The sequence below is a fragment of the Vicugna pacos genome, chromosome 26 (assembly GCF_048564905.1).
Source record: "Vicugna pacos chromosome 26, VicPac4, whole genome shotgun sequence".
NCBI lineage: Eukaryota > Metazoa > Chordata > Mammalia > Artiodactyla > Camelidae > Vicugna > Vicugna pacos.
The window spans coordinates 15,685,554-15,705,399 of NC_133012.1; the positions used below are offsets into that span (position 1 = coordinate 15,685,554).

At 47.1% G+C, this 19,846-nt stretch overlaps 1 protein-coding gene across 1 annotated transcript in view; it reads left to right on the forward strand.

Moving 5' to 3' along the window:
- PDGFRL (platelet derived growth factor receptor like) overlaps positions 1-19,846 on the forward strand; it is a 37,860-nt gene that overhangs the window by 14,622 nt on the left and 3,392 nt on the right. Inside the window, exons 3-4 of the mRNA XM_006198021.4 lie at positions 14,602-14,753; positions 18,721-19,014. Of these exons, the coding sequence (XP_006198083.2) occupies positions 14,602-14,753; positions 18,721-19,014 (446 nt within the window). The remainder of the gene's footprint in view (positions 1-14,601; positions 14,754-18,720; positions 19,015-19,846) is intronic.

Below are 19,846 nucleotides of genomic sequence, written 5' to 3' on the forward strand. Positions count from 1 at the left end.
TCAGCGCCGGGTAGGAACAGGGAGACGCTGGAGACTGAAGCTAGATTGTTAGCAACGTCACCACTAAAAACACGCTGGCTGAGACGGTCATAAAGAAAGCCTGGGCTGCTCCCTGGAAAATCAGGTCCAGGCATCGCCTTTCAGGATGTTTCTGTGGTGTCTGTTTGGATGTTAGCATTTTTCGGTCGAGAACTGTAAGTTCGGAGGAGTGGGTGGAGCCCAGGAGGTCTCTTTGATGGCTAGTTCTTCTGAAAACAATAAATAGCTTCTAGAGAGGAGGGGAGGGCATCTGAGTTTTCATTTGGCCGATGCTGGCAACAGCTTACTCCACCCCCAGACAACACAAAGGAGGGTGGGCCAGGAAGTGCCAGCGGGCGCCGGGCCAGGCTAACCCTGCCTCCCAGCGTCACGGAGCAGTGGATGGGGGACGTTTGCAGAGAAGAAGAGAAGGATGTTGAGAAGTGTTGCTAAACAGAAGCAGCTCGCTGTTGGGGGAGAATCTGCATGGACTTCGGTCAATATTGTTGGTCGTGCTCTGGTCGCACTGAGGGAGATGACTTTTGTTTTTCCTTCCATTTATTTTACTTTAGTTTGGTCCCCCCACCCCAATTTATTTCATTTTATGTTTACCAAACATAATTGTTTATATTTGTTAAACACAGCGTTTACCATTTTAACCATTTTTAAGCATACAGTTGGGTGGCGCAGAGTACATTCATACCGCGGGGCAGGTGTCGTTTTAATTCAATCTCACTTTCCTTCAAAGCTCATTTTACTTCACTTTTCTGAGCAGAACAAATGACGATGATGAGGTTCTGTGAAAATCCTGGCGCTTCCCTTTCGCTTTCGTACTTACCCGGAGGTGCCTTTTGGGTCCAATTTGCTCTGGGAAAATGAAAGTCTGTGCTTCAGCCAAACTCTGATATTTACTTTCAAATGGATTTCTTCCCCAGAAAACAGTCGTTTTAAAAATAAACAGCGTATCCTTCCCTGAAGGTAGAGCTCTCTCTTCCCAGACTCAGTGGCACCAGGGCCAGGGCGCAGGCATCTCCCCAGAGATGGCTTGGTGGGCGGGGCAGGATACACGACTTCTCCGGGTACTGGATGTTCCGACGGCGTGCAGGGTGCAGAAGTAATCAGAATGGAACCAGCCTCGTAGCTGTCAGGATAGAATGAGGTCACGCAAGTCGAGCATTGGCACACACACACTAAGCCACCTCAATAGACATGAGCTATTTTTATTCACAAGACTGTACCCAAAGAAGGTAAATTCCAAGAAAACAGCCAGGTTCTCAGGGGTTTTGTTTTTAAAAATTGTTTCAGACATGTATTTCAGTCTCCTACAAACTCTAAATGCCCATGGCGCTGTGGAGTGCTCGCCTCCACGCTCGTGGTCCTGCGATCTGAGCTCCGGCTGTCCCCAGGCTACTCGTCCTCAGGACGGGGCAGTGGCTTGTAGCACATTATTCAGTTTAGAGTGGGGAGTGTATTCCCCTCTCATTTTGAAGGAATGTTTCGTTGACCAAAACGTTTAATTTCTTGAGCATTCTACTTGAGTCCAGGTTTGATTATCTCAAGTGTGTGGCACTGCATTAAAATACAGTAAGACGGTGATGATCAAGTCAGGCTAACGCATCAAAGACACCGCAGATCATTTTTTATGATAAATTTGAACTGTTGCAAAATGGAACATTGTGTACAGCATAACAGGAAGTGATTGCGTGTATTTTATGAGTGAAACCCTGCTTTAAAAAATGTGTATATGTGTAGGTGAGGTCTGGGATTTAATTCACAAAAATGAAAACGGGCTGTTAACTGTAGCATGGTAATTTGGCTGCCAACTCTTTAAATGTGCAAAATGTCAATAAAACCATTTTGGAAGGTATGTCAGAGGAGGAAGCAAGAAAAGAGGAATAGAGGAGAAGATATAAAATAGGAAATTTCGTGTCCCCCAGTGTATAGCTCTATGGAATGGCACGTTGTAGGAAAACAAAACAAAACAAAACAGCAAAACTGAGATGTCAGAGCTTTGCCTCCAGTTTCTGGGCTTGGCTGCCTCAACAGCAACAGCCACCCACACGGCCGGTTCTAGAGGGGACAGTGCAAAGTCACTGCCCTTGGGAATCTGCCAGAGCTTTGGGTGTCGCCGCCCAGCCTACATCCCCAGCCTGCTCGCTCTGCCCCGGGGCCTCAGGATCCTGAGATCCCATCATGTTTGGTGCTTGTTTAGCCAGAGCCCCTGCTCAGATTGCCTTTCGGACTGGACCCGGGCTTGCCCTGGACCCTGCCTTTCAGAGCAGGTCCTGCTGCCTGAAGCCCGATGCACAACCCCACCCGCCTCTCAGCACGCAGGTCCCCTCTGGTGTCCCACTCGCCGTGGAGGGGAGATCACACAGTGAAAGCTGGCCCTTTCCTATAACAACCTTCTCCCCTTTATGAACTAGACTTAGTCGCTGGGACAAGGCCGGGCTAGGGGACCCTGTGCACCAACCAAAGTTGACACAAGAGAACAGGCTCTCATACCTTGAGTTTACACAGGTGGCTCATGGGATGGCTTGTGATGTGGCATCAGCCGGTGGGCATCTGGGGGAAGAGGCAGAGGACAGGAGCTTTCCATATCCATGCAGATGGGGCGACGGCAGGACGTGTCCCAAGTTGAGACGAAAAGGTGGAATAACTGTTAGCTTACTTTATACATAAAGACGGCCCACTAAGTCAGAAAGGTATATGTGAAAAAGAGAACAGAAGTGGTCCCGACCACAAGTGCCTTACAAGCTGGAGGAATAAATGGCACACACACCAGACACAGTCACAGAGCAATAACGGATGGCTTGCGGTCAAGTGCGAGTGTGCAGAGCAGTGGGGGGACAGAGGGGGAGGACAGCATGGGCTGGAAAGGCAGCCTGACTCACTGAGTGATGGGTTACTGACTGTAGGAGACCAGACCTGGAGGAGAAGGTGAGAGGTGTGGAGAGAAGAGCCAAGCAGAGGAGCATAAAACCTCCCCGAGGACCGTGACGTGCAGTCAGCTCGGGGGACCCCATCTGGCCTGGACCTTACGTTTTACAAGCGATTAGGTTAGACCCCCAGTGAGGGGCTTTCTCAAGTTGGCACAGCTTTTAGTGAAAGTAAATTAGACTTGAACTTAGTTCCCAGCACCCCTCTGGTCTCTCCACCGAGAAAGCTGTCTATTTCTTAGGTATCTGATGTTTGCTCAGAAGATACACCATGCAAGGGGGCTTCGGTATGGGTGGGCGCCTTGAATATGTGGACGAGGTGGGAGGTTGGGCGCATCGCTCCCTGCTGTGAGTTCGTTGTGCCAGGCACAAACGGGGCCGGCCTGCGGCCTGTGCATTCACTGTTGTATCTGGGCCACAATGCGCTCATGGTGGCCGAATGCCAGCCTGTTAGCGCCCACAGCTTGTTTTCCTGACGAGGGTGGCGGCGGCTTGCTCCATTGTCTTCGGTCACTCCTCCTCCGGGGCCTGTTCTTCCCTGGAGATGTGGCCGTGAGCTCTCAGCTAAGTGGAGCTGGGGAATGTTTTTCTCATGTGACCACCCCACCTCCCCAGAGAATGGCTGATGGCCTTACTCTATACAGCGACATTAGAATTGCCAGAAATGTAATAATGTGAGTCGTTAACATAAATAACTCCTATACATCAAAATCCTATGGCAGCCAAGTTTGAAAGATGACCTCGTCAAAATTAAATGACAGCAGTGGCAGTGATTCACTTGTTATTTCTGTGAGTGTGTCTGCGTGGCGAGTGCATGCCTGCTAAGTTACCTCTTGCCATCACTCGCAGACTGCCTCCGGGTCACTGATTTGTGCAGGATTTGGTTATGTGTTTGAAACAGTGGACACATGCTTCCTTCTAATGCACCGTGGGAAGCCTGTCAGACTCCTTTCCAGCCCCTGCAGGGATTCCCTTCCCAGCTCTGACTCTAACTGGCCGTGTGACCTTAGGTGAGTCACCTGATCTCTGTGAAATGCAGGATCCAACCAGCCGATCTGTAAGGTCCCTTCTGGGTTCAAAATGATCCTTGTCACTTGTACTTAATTTGTATTAGATGACGTGGGGGCCAAGGAGCAATACTCCCTTGGACAAGTTATTCAACTTACTTTCATTGGTTGAATTCTATTCTGTTCTGCACACAGTCACCTAGAACTGCGGTCTGCATCACATTATGCCATGTGGCAGGCGGTGGGGTAGGGGGGTACAGGCAAGCATGAGACACATTCCTGACACCAGCTTAGAGAGGGATCATTTCACTAGAGAAATATAATAGGGAGTGGAAAGGTTGCACACTACAAAGCAGTGTGTACACACACACACACACAGTGATAAGGGCATTAAGTGCAGAGTGTGAGAAGGAGCTTAGACCCGTGTGTACTAGGGCAGCCCCAACAGCACCTTCACAGATGAGCAATGATCTATGCCAGCATCCTTCTAGGACCTTGTCCATTTATTAACGAACTTAATTCTCATAACCACCCTAGAAGGTAGGGACGATTATTATCTCCCTGTCTCAGATGAGGACACTGAACACAATAAAATTAAGTAACTTGCTCAAGATCATAGAGCCAGTAAGTGGTGGAGGCAGTATTTGAACCAAGAAAAATGGAGTTAGACTTAACCATCATTTTACAAGTACCACCAAACATCAGAGATCTTCCTATGAATAGAACTTGGAAGAATAACCAGGTTTAGGTCTGACGGAAAAAGAAGAGAACCTTTTAGAGGCAGAGGTGGCCGAAGGGCTAGGGTTGAGACGAGCTGGTATGTCTGGAGTCGGTGAGGAGCTGAATTGGATGGAGAGGAGGGTCCACAGTGGAGGTACTGGGAGAGCGTGGGAGTCTGGAATGCCAAAGATGGCGTCATTCAATTCTGTACACACTGGTTGCTGCTCATGTAAAGCTGGAGGCAATAATACGATGGTTTTTAGGAAAGTAGTTTTTTTTTAATTGAATGAAAGATTCCTTCAATTCTTTGGTGCTTTACAATTTTCAAAAGTTTCACACACATCATTTCATATAATCCCATAATAACCCTTTTTTTTAATCCCTTACTCGCCTATATTGTCTCCCCTCCCCTCTCCCTGCTGGTAACCACTTGTTTGTTCTCTGTATCTGTGAATCTGTTTTTTTGTTTTATTCACTAGTTTGATGTATTTTTTAGATTCCTCATAGAGGTAATAACATACAATATTTGTCTTTCTCGGTCTAACTTAATTCACTTAGCATAATACTCTCCAAGTCCATCCATGTTGCTGCCAAAGGCAAAATTTAATTCTTTTTTATGGCTGAATAGTATTCCATTGTCTATATCTACCATATCTGCTTTATCCATTCATATGTTGATGGACATTTAGGTTGCTTCCATACCTTGGCAATGTAAATAATGCTACTATGAACATTGGGGTGCATATATCTTTTTGAATTAGCATTTTTTAAAGATACATACCCAGGAGTGGAATTTCTGGGTCATATGGTAGTTCTATTTTTAGTTTTTGGGGAAAACTCCATGCTGTTTTCTACAGTGGATGCACCAGTTTACATTCCCTTTTTCTCACATCCTCACCGTCATTTGTTATTTGTGTTTTCTGGGCGTTTTTTGATGATAGCCATTCTGACAGGTGTGAGGTAATACTTCATTGTGGTTTGATTTGCACTTCCCTAGTGATTAGTGATGTTGAGCATCTTTTCATGTGCCTGTTGGCCATCTGCATGTCCTCTTTGGAAAAATGTCTATTCAGTTTTTCTGCCCATTTTTTAATCAGGTTTTTTAAAAATGTTGTATGAGCTGGTTATGTATGTTGCATATTTGACCCCTTCTGGGTCATATCATTTATGCAAATATCTTCTCCCATTCAGTAGGTTGTCTTTGTATTTTGTTGATGGTTTCCTTTGCTGTGCAAAAGCTTTTACGTTTAATTAGGTCCCTTTTGTTTATGTTTTGCTTTTGATTTCTTTGCTTTAGGAGACAGATCTAGAAAAATACTATTGTGAATTATGTCAAAGAGTGTTTTGTCTATGTTTTCCTCTAGCAGTTTTGTATCATCTGGTCTTACACTTAGGTCTTTAATCCATTTTGAGTTTATTTTTGAATGTGGTGTTAGAGAATGATCTAATTTCATTCTTTTACATGTAGCTGTCCAGTTTCCCCAGCACCACTTATTGAAGAGACTGTCTTTTCTCCATTGTATCTTCTTTGTCGTAGATTAATTGACCATAAGAGTGTGGGTTTATTTCTGGGTTCTCTGTTCTGTTCCATTGAGTCATGTGTCTGGTTTTGTGCCAATACTGTGCTATTTTGATTACTGTGGCTTTGTAGTATAGTCTGAAGTCAGGGAGCATAATTCCTTCAGCTCTGTTCTTCTTTTTCAAGATTGTTTTGGCTATTCAGGTTCTTTTGTGTTTCTGTATAAATTTTAAAATTATTTGTTCTAGCAGGGAGAATATAGCTCAAGTAGTAGAGCACATGCTTAGTGTGCATGAGGTTCTGGGTTCAATCCCCAGTACCTTCCCTAAGAATAAACAAACCTAATTACCTCCCCCCACCAAAAAAAATAAAATAGCAAAAGTAAAATTATTTGTTCTAGCTCTGTTGAAAATGCAATTGGTATTTTAATACGGATCGCATTGAATCTGTAGATTACTTCATAGTGTAATCATTTTAACTATATTAACACTTCCAATCCAACAGCATACCTTGTATCTATTGGTATCATCTTTAGTTTCTTTCATCAGTGTCTTATAGGTTTCTGAATACAGGTATTTCGATGTTTCTGTAGAGCATTTGAAGGGAATGGAGGAAACTTTTTTCTAGAAGGATCAGCTTATAGGCTGATAGAATGTGAGGAATGGAAAAGAGACGTCGTGTCAATGTTGAGATCAAGATCTAGATAAAACTGGAAGATCCCCCACTGCAGTGTTGACAGGGTATCTTAGAATTTCCAGTGACCTTCTTTTTGTTTTTAAACTGATCTATAGAGTTTCTAACTTTCTAAATTAAATGAGCAAATATTATTTTTGTCATAAGAAAAGAAAAACTATGAGAAAAGCAAAATGAGTTCAATCACTTACAAAACTGCAGAATGGATGCCCTGTAAATGTATAATCAGGGATGGCTCATTTGTACTTGAAAAATCTGGAGGTGACTTTTATATTGTGTTGCCTTTTTAGCACGTGGATTTACAAACAGCAGGACCAGCAGAAATTCGAGGTTCAGCATAGTGGCAGGTGGAGCTGTGGCTCCATGACAAGGAATAGGGAGGTTCAGCACTGGGCACCAGGTGAGAGGGAGCTGACTGAAACCCAAGGCTAAGCTCAGGGGGTGGCAGGCATGGTGTGAGCAAGGAAGGGCAAGTTTGAGAACAAGGTCACTGCATTCAGTTTTTTATGTTATTTTTTACACTCCAACTGGCAGTATTTTTATTAATCAGAGAAAAATAATATACTAAATTTTTTAGACCTCCAGAATTCCTGCTGGTCCTGCCTTTTCAAAATCCACATTCTAAAAAGACAGCACAATAAAAAACTCACCTCCAGATTTTTAAAGTACAAATGAGGCATTCATGGTACACATCTGTCCTGCAGTTTTGTAAGTGGTTTAACTCATTTTGCTTTTCTGATGGTTCTTGTTTACTTTATGAAATAACACATGCTCATGTAATTTTAAAAGTTAGAAACTCTACAGGTAAGTACAAAGAAGGAAGAGGTCACAGAAAATTCCCGAGGTATGCTGTCAGCACTGTAGTATAGTCTTCCAATTTTACTTTTTTTTCCCTAAGGTAATCAGATTTAAAAAAAAATTTTTTTAATGGAAGTACTAGAGACTGAACCCAGGACCTTGTGCAAGCTCAGCACATAGTGTACCACTGAGCTATACCCTTCCCCTAGTTTTACTTTTATATATTAAAAAATTGAATCAAAATGTAGAAGCTCTTTATTGATTAATTTTTTCCCTAATGTATCATGAATATTTTTCGATATTATGGCTGTAATACCACAATATGCTTAATTAAGTCTCTATTGTTGATCTTAGATTATTTCCCATTTTTTACCATCACAGTCATGGCTGCTGTAAACATCAAGGTAGCAATGATTTATACCTATAAATGGAATTGTTGGGTGACAGGCTGTGCACATCTTAAGGCCGTTATCCTAGGTGGCCTGACGGGGTGTTCTGTTTCATTAATCTCTGCTGTATCAGGCCTGGTTTGGGCTTGTGTGTCAAAGAGACATCCGTGCCTCATTTTCCCAGGATCTGAGAAATCTCTGAAGGAGGAAGAGGAGATTATCCTTTGTAAGGAAGCCAGATGGTTGGCCAGAGAGGCAAAAAGAAGGGATGCTGTTAGCAGGCTGGAAGAGGTGGAGTGAGAAGAGGAAGGGAACATTCCAGTACAGTGGCTAGAGTGTGGCCAGGGTCCAGAAAAGGACCTGGAAGGAGAGAGGCTGGCGAGGCTGAAGAGACATCATGTATGTGAGCTCCTGCGGAAGAGCTGAAAAATGCCTACAATGAGGTCTTTTTAAACAGCACAGAAGAATCTGGCATAAGTCATTGTCGTAGAAAAGACCCAAGTCACATTTCACATTCACTCACATAAACTGTTGTTGGGATAGAAATTATGCAGTTATATTGCAAGGGTTTTGAGTAGGTCCTTGGATAGTATTCAAACATGGAAACAGATGATGGATAGACGGATGGATGGATGGATGGATGGGTAGGTAGGTAGGTAGATTGGTAGTTAGATACATAGGTAGATAAAGGAATTTCAGCTTAATTTCTGACACTGGAACTACATTCACTTTGAAGTTCCTCCATCTGCACATTTGTCTCTCCACTCATTCCTCATACATACTTCTTTTCATCTTCTTTTAAAATCATAAACTATGGAGCTTTGATGTGTTTGAGCCAGGACTTGTATTCTGTCGATGTGGCCCCATTCCCAGCATCTGATGAGGCAGTTCTTTTCTGACACATTGTTAAAAGGGGCTTTAGAATAAACACAGGCACTGTACACACACTTGAAACAAGGAAATACGAAATCTTTATCTCCCCGATGCTTGGCACCATTCCTTGCATGTGGTAGAAGCTAGAGAATTAACCTGTGCATGTGACACGAATGTTGAGTAAGGAGGGTGTGGGACTACATCTTCCCCCCCTCTCCTTACCTTTCTGTTGTACACAGTGGAATCATCACAGAGTCTGGAATCACATACTTGGGCAGCCCTGGGAAAGTTATTTAAATTGACCTTTACTTCTCCTGTGGCTTCAATACTTACTTGGAAGGCAGCTGTACTCACCACTTTATCACCAATGCCTCGTACAACACTTCCTTGGGAAAGTTACCTAACCTCAGTTGGCTCATCTGAGACATGGGCATATAATGGCTCCCGCCTCTCAGAGCTCTTACGAGGACCAAATCGGTCCAGACATGCAAAGGGCTTACAATCCCTTACCACATATTAAGCACTACTTAGATTTTAATTACTGGTAGTAGCTTCCTCACCACCGCCTCATGGGATTGAGAGGAAGCCACGTGCACCCTGGGTGCTGCTGGTATTTGGCGGATGCTTAATGACTCGTTGGCTTGCGGCCCTTGCCCTTGTTTTCCGTCAGTCACTTGCTGAATGGCTAGGTGTCCATTCAAATAGAAAATGGGGTATTACAAAAAAAATACTGGGCTAATTTAATCAGATCTTCTAGAGGTTTTTTTGGGGGGTGGGGTGGGACGGATGTACAACCATATTGAACAGGATTTACAAGCTAGATAGAGGCACCATCTCAGTCAGAATTCCTTCTGTACATTTCATTTCGGTAGGATGGCAATTCCTTTCCTTTTCATTTATAAACATCCATAACCTGAGTCTGTAAGACACCAGATTAGAAGCTCTACGATTTATAGTTGGGAGACCTTGGCTAAAGTACTTCTGTAAGTTTCAGTGTCTTCATCAGTAAAAGGGGGAAAATCATACCTCCATCCTAACGTGGTTGTGAGACCCGTTGTAGTAACAGTGTCTGAAATGTGCTGAGCGTGTACTCTGCGCGGTGTGCTAAGCCTTAAACTTCCTAGGAGAGCTTAGTGGAACGCCCAGCACTCTATGGTTGTTGTCCCTAGAGTCTGGAGGGGTAGGTTAGCCAGACTGGCAGGTGTGCGCTCTAGCTCAGGAGTCTGAAGGTCGTGGTGGAACTGGGATTTGAATCCTATCGGTGTGGCTCCAGAGTCCATGATCTTATGCCTCATGTGACCACTGCGCATCACGACAGTCCTCTGCCCACCAGCCGTCCAGTCACACTCCCTTCATGATGCCCCGAACCTGCCTTTGGTCTCCTTTCAAGGGTCTCCTTCCCTTGGAGTGCACGCGCCCTGTCTGTGCGCCCTGAAACTCCCCCAGTCTCAAAGCATTCCCTGCTTACCCTCCTTGGAACTCCCTGGGCGCTTTGTGTAGGGGAACCTGAGAGCAGGGAACTCTTTGGACATCATCGTGTCCCTGCCTCTCCACTCCAGAACCTCCCACTTGATTTGCACTAATTTAAGTATTTATGGAACCAATGAACAGATTATCTTGGAACCCAGGGCTCACCTCCTGCGCTTGTCTTGTAGAGTCTGGGGGAAGGGCGGGAGCGTGGCCCACCCCACCATTGTCACCTGGTCACTGCCCCAGGTGAGATGCACAGTGATCCCTGACTGTGGGAGCCGTCAGTCCCCTCCTTGGTGCCGTCCCATGACATGGTCCCCTCCAGGAGGGGGTGGGCTGGTGGCACATGGGAAGCTGCAGTCCTCCACTGATAGGAACTGACTCTGTGTGCAAAGGCCAGGAAGCCCACTGGAAGACACATATACACACAGTATTTTGGACGCTCTTTGAAACCTGGACTTTTCCAGCGGAGTTCACCATGGGTCAGGTCTGGAAGTGCTGGTTTGGAAGAAGACCTGGGATGAGCTGATGTGCTGGGGTGTTCAGAGCTGCCTCCAGTTGATGTAAATTCTGCTTAACTATACTTTTTTTTTTTTTTGGAGTGGTGTGCAATTTGTTGCAGCACTCTTTTTAAAAGCTCCACTCAAACTTCGCATTCTCCACTTCTTCCATCCCTGGGGATTTGTGAAGGGGTTACAGGAGAAGGGGAGGGGCTGTGGTCGAAGCACCTCTGGACAGGGCTCTGCGCTCTGCAGGGCTCAGGGAGTCCTCATCTGCGTCTCCTGGTGCAAAGAGGCCTGACGTCACATTCCAACCCCTCCGACAGCTGGCTGCCTGGACCGTGTGAGGCCATCAGTGGAAATGGATGTTTGAAATCCAGGCATTTCAGCTGTAATCCTGCTAAATAATTGGTTTCCTGTTTTATATTGTTTGCATAGAAGAGGGGGTGGAAAAATCCAGAAATGTTTTCCAGTGCATTTCCTTCCTTCCACCCCCAATCCTGCTAAAGATACAGCCTGGTGGCGGGATGGTTACCCCCAGTGCTACATTTGTATGTGCTCATAAACGTTTCTTTCCTGGTAGGAACGGCATCATACACTGTCTGTCTCTACAGGGCTGGTAAATGCTGGGCCACGGAAGGTGCTCAGTACATTTATTATCGACTGATTTGAGCTCTGAGCTCTACAGGGAGTGTTGCCAGATGCTGTGGTCCAGCTGGGGAGATTTTCACCCCGTTTTCTCCCCACCTCTTTATCTTTTATTGCTGAGATCCAGCTCCCTCCTCACAGCTGAAATTGCTCTTTTAGTTGCCAAAGATGTTCGTTCTGCCAGATGAATGTGTGTGTGTGTGTGTGTGTCTGTCTGTCTGTCTGTCTGTGTGGTCATGAATCTCTCTTAAAGTCGTCTGACACTGTTAACCAGCAATTTCTTGAGTCTTTCTCCTTGAAGTTCCCCTTTCCTGATTCGTCTTCTCCCCTCACTCTACCTCTTCCTGCCCTGCTGGCCCCTAGTTTGGCTCTGGATTTTGTGCCGAGCCTTCTTTCTCGTCCACTTTTCCTTGTTGACATTATTCATTCCTTTAGCTTCTGCTTGCACCGCCTGTACACGACTCCCCCAGATACAAACCTAGAACTGCTTGACCTCCTCTGTGCCAGGCCTGTGCTTCCAACCACGCACAGGACGTCCACGCTGACAGGACCCGCGTCGCATCACCAAGTCAGAATCTTCAATAGTGATCTGTTGTTTGGCCAACCCCAGTCTCTCCTTTCTCTTGTCAGCGATTCCATTTTAGTTAAAACCCCATTCTTTCCATCACTTGGAAGTACAGAGTGAGTGGTCATTACTGATGTGTCTTTTCCCCACCTCTTCCACCCAACCTGTCATAAATCTTCCCCGAGAAAGCGTGCCTTGTATTTGCTTCCACGCCACTGCCGGCACCCCCGCCTGACCCTGGCGCTTGCTGTTCACCCTGGTGACAGCGACAATGGCCTCTCAGCCTCTCCCCTCCCTCCCCCGCCTGCCTGTTCTCTTCACTTTGGCCTTGGCTGAGGTGGGCCCCTCGCCTCCCACCCCCAAAACTGAGGGTGGTCATCGCTGCCTGGTGAGTGAAACATGTACCCCTCTCGCTCTTCTCAGCCATTTGCCACGTGACTCCGACCCCTCCTCCACCTCATTCTGTACTTAACACATGAAGTCCCCGAGTCAGTGCTGAGCGGCTCTCCCCTCCGTGCACCGGGGACACGGCCGGGAAGTGAGCGGGACAGCTACCTCCCGGGGAGCCCGCTGCCTCTCAGCCCCCACCGCCTCCTCAAAGCTGCCTTCAGCCTCTTCAGCCCCAGCAGTGAATCCCTTTTCAGAATCCCCACTGCTCTTGGTGTAAGCATCGCTTTACTTGGTCTCTGATCTTTTCAGGTGTTTTCGTTTTAGCTCCTCAACTGGGCTGGAATATCCTAGCGGTCCACTGGTTTTTATGTGCAGTGATGCAGCCACCCCCAAGGTTGGGGGTGTGTATCTGTCACTGGCGGTGTAGTATTTACAGTCACTGCTCCCAACCTGCAATTCCATGTCACTGAGGTATAATGAGGGTAATACAGTGAGCCAGGCGGGGCATGAAGCGCTGTGCATTTTATCATCGAACGAGTTGGTACTCGGTACATACTTCACTGATTTGAGGAAGACACTTCTGCTCAGCTGTTCTCCAGCCGTGGGTCTCAGGGAAGTCACGTCTGCTTTCTGTGACCCCAGTTCCTCATTTGCAAAATTGGGAACTAGATTCCTGCTTTTTAAGTTTCTTTCCAGTTCCAACACTGTTCAATTTCATTCCAATCTACTCGTTTCTGGAGAATCTTTACTGTGTACTGTGCACAGATTTGTTGCTCAAGGGAATATCAAACAAATACGGCACAGCCCATGCCCTCAAAGTCTTCACCATCCGCTGTAATAACAGGAAGCCAGGAGTGTCTGAGGGGTGAGAACACAGAGCCACTGACGTCCCTGGGAGAAAGCGGGGAGGTATCTGAGTTGGTTCTAATTAGAAGCTTCCTGAAGGCGGAGAGATTTCCGTTCGGTTGAAAGGAGGCAGTTGACGGAGTGGGAGTACAGAGGCACCTCCTGGCAGACTGGTGGGCAGGGCAGCTATTCAGCAGTGAGCAGAACAGGCTGTGTTTAAGACCAGCCAGCCAGACGTTTTGCCGTGTGCTAAATTTAAAGTGGTGACCCTCCTGGGGTTACTGCAGCCGGCAACAGGAGATTCTCGACCACATCGGGAAAGCATGTGCATCCCAGAGGGGTGAAGATGCATCCTCAGATTAAAACTGGTTTGGCATCCTCACATGCTGAGGCTCCTGGGGGTGATTGTGGGGGGCATCTGTCCCAAGGATGATACATCTGGGTTCCCGACACAATATAATACAATGAACTACCATGACGATTGGCTAATACTAGTGTTCAGTAATAATAAATATTTATGTCTCTTCTCATTTCAAAAAGGATCTGAAGGGGTTTGCAAATACATTCACATCCAATGAGATTAAAAATGTAAGAGAGAAACAGTGAGAAAATAAAAGTAGAAATAATAGTGCGAGGCCAGAGAAGGAATTCAGGCGCCCCAAAGCTCTAAATACTTGGCCAGAGGTGGGCTGCATGACTGGGGCTCGGCATCCTGGTAACCAGTGCGTATTTCCCCCTAAAGGGAGGTTTTTAACAGAATAATGTAGCATCTCGGAAGTTCCAGGCTTGTATTCAGAGACTTACCAGATCAAAGAGGTTTTGCATCCTGGATAATGCTGTGTGCTTTCATTCCTGTTGCCTGTGGTTTAAATAAACTCATTAGAAATGAGCACTGAAAGCAAAATGCCCGCCGAGGCTTTGTGGCTGAGTCTGTGGGGCTGAGTTGCAACACACCAGTGATTTGACTTAAGGAAACCCCAGTTCTGAGGTCCAAGAGAATGTCCTCTATTTAGAAAACACACTTGTCATTTATTACTTCCTCCTAGGAAAGGCTTTTCTCTCTGCCCCCCCGCCTCCCCTCCCCACACACTTCTGCCCCATGATACAGTCTTTGATGGGTTGGTGCACCGTGCCCAGGGCCACCGGGACTCCACGCGTGCGGACAGGGGCAGAGGGGGGCGGGCGCCAGGCCCCGGCCAGGAGCGACAGCTCTGCTCTCCCGACAGCGTGAAGCAGCACGAGCGCTACGGCCAGCTGACCCTGGTCAACTCCACCGCGGCCGACACCGGCGAGTTCAGCTGCTGGGGGCAGCTCTGCACCGGCTACGTGTGCAGGAGGGATGAGGCCAAGACCGGCTCCACCTACATCTTCTTTACAGGTAAAAGGTTTGCTCCCTAGCGGAACTCGTCACACTTCTGGACTTGGCCCGTAGTAAAGGTTCCCACCGTCTGCTGCCCATCAAATAAGGACAATCAGGGCACTCTCTGTTGGCCAGTTATCTCATGTAAGTCTCTCGCTAGCCCTTCTGGGTAAGTAGAAAATCATTTCCTTTTTTTCCCTCCCAGTGGGAAAGTTGAGGTTTAGAAAGATTAAGTCAGTCTTTCAGGTCCTACTGCATGTAAATGGCTGTACTGTCTGATTCTAGTCTGTACCCACATTGTCCAATATGGTAGCCATCAGACCTGTGTGACTATTTGAATGTAAATGGGGATTAAGTGAAAATAAACGAAGTTAAAAACTCGTTTCTCAGTGACACTTGCCAAGTTTCGAGTGCCCTGTTGCCCCGTGTGGCCAGGGGCTAGCCCGCCAGACAGCGCAGACCGAGGACATCACCATCATCCCAGAGTGCTCCATGGGACAGCACTGCTGCGGACCTTGTCACTACGGCTCAGAAGCTAGGATGAGCTCCTTTCTGGAACCTTCATAGTCACAGACACCTGGCTAAAGGCTGCCTCGCATTTGTTTGCACGAGTGCAATGGCTGGGGCCCTTGTGGCTCCAGTTCTGGTCCCTGAGCCTAAGCGAGGTGCCCCTTTGAAGGCGTGCAGGTCAGAGGGGACTCTGCCCATCGCTGCAGGGCCAGGTCTGTGTTGGCCATGTGGAAACTGCACTTGGAGAAACAGGCTCTGCAGAGTAGGCTGCCAGCCTCCTTCCTCTGCCTAGATGTCTCAGCTCTGAAGTTAGGGGGACGATGTTGTCCAACAAAGTTCAAAGGTCAGGAATCTTCCAAATATCACCCGCTGGTGCTGCCTTTGTCCAAGGCATTTCAGGTGAAGCCAGAAGGCGTTTTTAGTGTCTGGGCAGGGGTGGTCATGAGATTTGCCCAGATCCTGAATCCATCCACCTTTAGACCTTCAGTGACTAAGGCCTGTGACTCAGATGACCTGATGTGCTGGCCGTTAGTGAATGCCTTAGCCAGAGCTCATGCATTTTTCCTTCCTGCCCAGAGAGCAGAGCACTCTGCAATTCTGCAGGAACATCTGTCTCATTTCATTTCCACAACATCCGGAGGAGATAAGTAGAAGCTACTTTATTTTCTCTGTTTTCAAAATAATAATGCTGAGCTGAGATGCAGCAGGGCGAGGAGACTTGTTCCACGTTCCACGACTTGAAGTGTTGGAGTAGAGAGTCAAACCCTGTTTTTCTGATCCAGGGTCCAGTGTTCTTACTGCCTTGACCCATTTTTAAGACACGGTGATGGACAGATTGATAGACACGAGCTAGCAGACCTGGTGGTGTCAGAATTGCTGACGGCTGTTCACAGGCCGATCTTTCTGAGCCTCATTCTGGAATGTGCCACCCAGAAGGGTCCGCGTGACCTTAGTATTACCCCAGCCCAGGAAGCAGCAGTGGGAAACGCAACTCGTTAAGACTAACGAGAGCCTGTTCTTCCAGGCAAGGACTGAGACCACATTTCACATTGCAGTATGAAGACTCTTTGCCATGATTAGCGCTGTCATGTCTTCTCCAAATACAGGGTTTTGGAGCTGAGATTTTGAACTGAAGACCTCCCCTCAGCAGGTCCCATTAGGGTTATAGGCTCTCTGAGTTCTGGAGGAGGATCCTCTTTCTTAATTTATGGAAGCCCTTTTGTGACTCAAAGGAAGGCTAAAGAATTAATACTTATTGGAGCTTTCAAGAGACCTGGATCGGGATATGACCTGACATACCGTTGTATCATTCCTCGGCACTGAGTTAAGGGGCCAGTTGGAATTTCAGTACAGGGTGGAGCGATTTGTCTTTTCAGGCACTGGATGGGTTTGGAAAACCAAGATGGGCTTTTACAGAGGCTGAGCTTTCTGCTGTGAGCTCTGGATTCTTTCAGAGCATATGCTTCCCTCAACCCACACAGAGAAACTTATGTTTCCTGGAATTTGACTGCAAACACTAAAGCTTCTTTTGACTGTTGTTAATTTGTGCAATTTTGGATTAAGCAACTGCCCCATTATATTTGCTCTTTATCCAGGAGGCTCTCAGATGGTCCCCCCCCCAGTAAGTTTTTATTAAAGTATAACATATACAAAGGAAAATACAGAAATCAACTCTACAGTTCAGTAACTTATCCTCAAGTGAACGTACACATGTAACCAGCACCCATATCAAGGACATGACGGTAGGGCTTCCTCAAGGTCAAAGGCATGGGCTCCAATTCATGTATGTGGTAAAACACAGTAACGGGCACTTCACTAAATGTGGACTCTGTTACAATTTGGATTTTAGCTTTTAGCCTACTAACGCTAATGCTTCTTGAAATACACGTTTCCATGGGTTTTGTTTTCTTAATGCTGTCATGCATCTGGGTGGATACAAGCATATTTGCAGGGGGCATATATAATCTATAATTTAAAAAATAAACTTGAGCAAACTTATTCTTGGGTAGATGAAAACTACTGATTGCAAATACATATTCTTTTCTGTTTGTTAAAGCAACTGGTATGGTCACTTCTTTCAAGGTATGGATTATAGGGCAGGAAGTAAGACCTTGTTTTTCATGTTCTGAAATTCAGATTGTTCCCTTATTCTACTGACTTTGCTCATTGGTTCAGATTCCTCCACAAAACCCTAAAACAAGTTGCTTCTGAATCTGACAATCAGAAGTTCCTTAGATTTTAGTGTTTGCTAAGAAGAGATCTTGAATACCATCTACTCCAGATTCTCCTCTTTACAAATGAGGATGTGGAAGCACAGAGAGACTAATTGATTCACTCGAGGGCGCTTGGACTTTGTGTGAACCAGGGGGTGTGAGGTCCAACGTTGATCAAGGTGCCCTTGCCCAAACCTGAACATCAATTTAAATGGCACAAATCACCCGGCCTCACGTAAAGTCTTGCAAAAGACGGAGACTCACTGAGCTGTGATTCCGTGTTAGCAAACGAGGCACTCAGAGCCAGAGAGCTCTGGCCCATGAAGACATTTGCTGCCATGTCCAGGAATCCTGTCCCCAACCCAAAACATCATACAACTGTGGCACAAAGAAAGCTTGTGAAGGAGGAAGCCAAGAATTGTTTCAGGAACATTGTAAGAAAAACAAGGGAGACAATTTAAGAAATGCTGGGGTGTGATTCAATTCAAAGATTTCTCTTAGCCACTACTGTCATCTCTCACAGGATGACTGAGAAAACAAACTATTTAATACGCCACGTCCAAAACAAAGAACAACACCCCCAAAACCCAATCCGGAGCCCCTTGACTGTCCTGAGGAAAGCGTGGGTAACCCAGTCCTCATGTCTCTAAGACACAAGTGTCATCATTGACAGCTTGAAGAACGAGCAGGTGATTTCAAAAGACGTAGGAGGAGGGTAAGAAACGGGCTGAAGGGCCCCAGTCCAGGGGCGGCCCAGCAGAGCCCAGAACCCGAGATGAGCAGGTTCCTCGTCTGTCCCTGCTTGACTCCCTTCCCATTGCCCTGGCCGGAACAGGGTCCTCAGGGCTGTGAGGACGCCAGCAGCCCTGGGGCCCGGTCTCGGCAGAGCTCTGCTGAGCTGGCCATCCCTCCCGACGGGCAGTTACTGAGCGCGGGCCACGGGGCTGACTTCTCTAGAGACACGGCAGACTGTCGACAGGTTTTACAACGGCTCTGAGCACAGGGCAGTCGGTCTCCTTCCCTGCTTTCTTGGTGGCTAATTCATGAGCCCGATTTGGGCTTGAACTAATTAATACCCATTTTGCTTCCTTTAAGAAGCTGGAAGGGAGTGTCCTTCTTCCAAAAAAGCAAAAGCATTTTAAAAAGTAGCCTTTTCAATTCGTAAGACTCAGTGCTCTGAGGATTTTACCAACCCCTCTTGTCTCTGGGCCCTGAATGTTTCTCCCGTGTAAATAAATAAGCCTGTGTCTTTCCTTTTGCAGAGAAAGGAGAACTCTTTGTACCTTCTCCCAGTTACTTTGATGTTGTCTACTTGAACCCGGACAGACAGGCTGTGGTTCCTTGTCGAGTGACCGTCCTGTCAGCCAGAGTCACGCTCCACAGAGAGTTCCCGGCCAAGGAGATCCCAGCCAATGGGACGGACATTGTTTACGACGTCAAGAGAGGCTTTGTGTACTTGCAACCTCACTCCGACCACCAGGGGGTGGTCTACTGCAAGGCGGAGGCTGGGGGCAAGTCTCAGATCTCCGTGAAGTACCAGCTGCTCTACGCCGAAGGTAAACCTGCTCCCCCGCAGGGCCTAGACTTCAGTCGCTTCCCGCTGGTCAGGATCAGGGACTGCTGCCTATCACGGGTGGAAGTTAGGAGGCACAGAGTGCTGTTCTTAAAGGCTTGTTTACAGCACTGCCATTTCTAGAATGTTCTGCATCCTTGCCCATGACCCCAACCCAACACCCCCAAGTGCCCTCCATATCCTTCCAACGTTCCCTCTGGTACCGCCTCTGTGTGATGAACCAGCAATGGTCCAGTGCCCCCAGCCTCTTCTCAGAACATCCTCTCAGATGAGAACATTATGTTTTAAACAAAATCTGCTCTCTCCTCAGGCCACACTTCCTTCCCCACCGTGGCAGGTCAGAGGTGGGGTTGGTCCCCACTTCCCGACCCTCAGTCTCTCACCCTGTTTCCTCTGCTCCCCTGAGGTCCGTGGCTTCACCAGTGGTCTCATCTCCCCTCCTGTCAGCCCCTCCCGGGGTCCTTGTCTTCTTTGCTGCTTTATCTTCAGGGTGATGTCTCCATCCACCCGGAGCCCCCTGGCCTGGATCACCCACCACCTCGTCCACTCCACCCAGACACCCCCTCCCTTTCACATGCCTCTCAGCTTTGTCACCCCAGCGCCACCAAAGCAGCTTTGGCTAAAGGGCCTCCCAGGCCACTAAACCCAGCAGACTCATATCTGTCCCCATCCTTCTAGACTCTGCCTCGCCCATATGAAACCCTCTCTTCCCTTGCCCCATTTTTTCCTGCTTCCCCAGAGCCTTCCCATGAGCCCTGGCCCCTCTCTACCTCTCCCAGGTTTTCCAGGTTGGATTCCCTCAGCCACATTTCTCC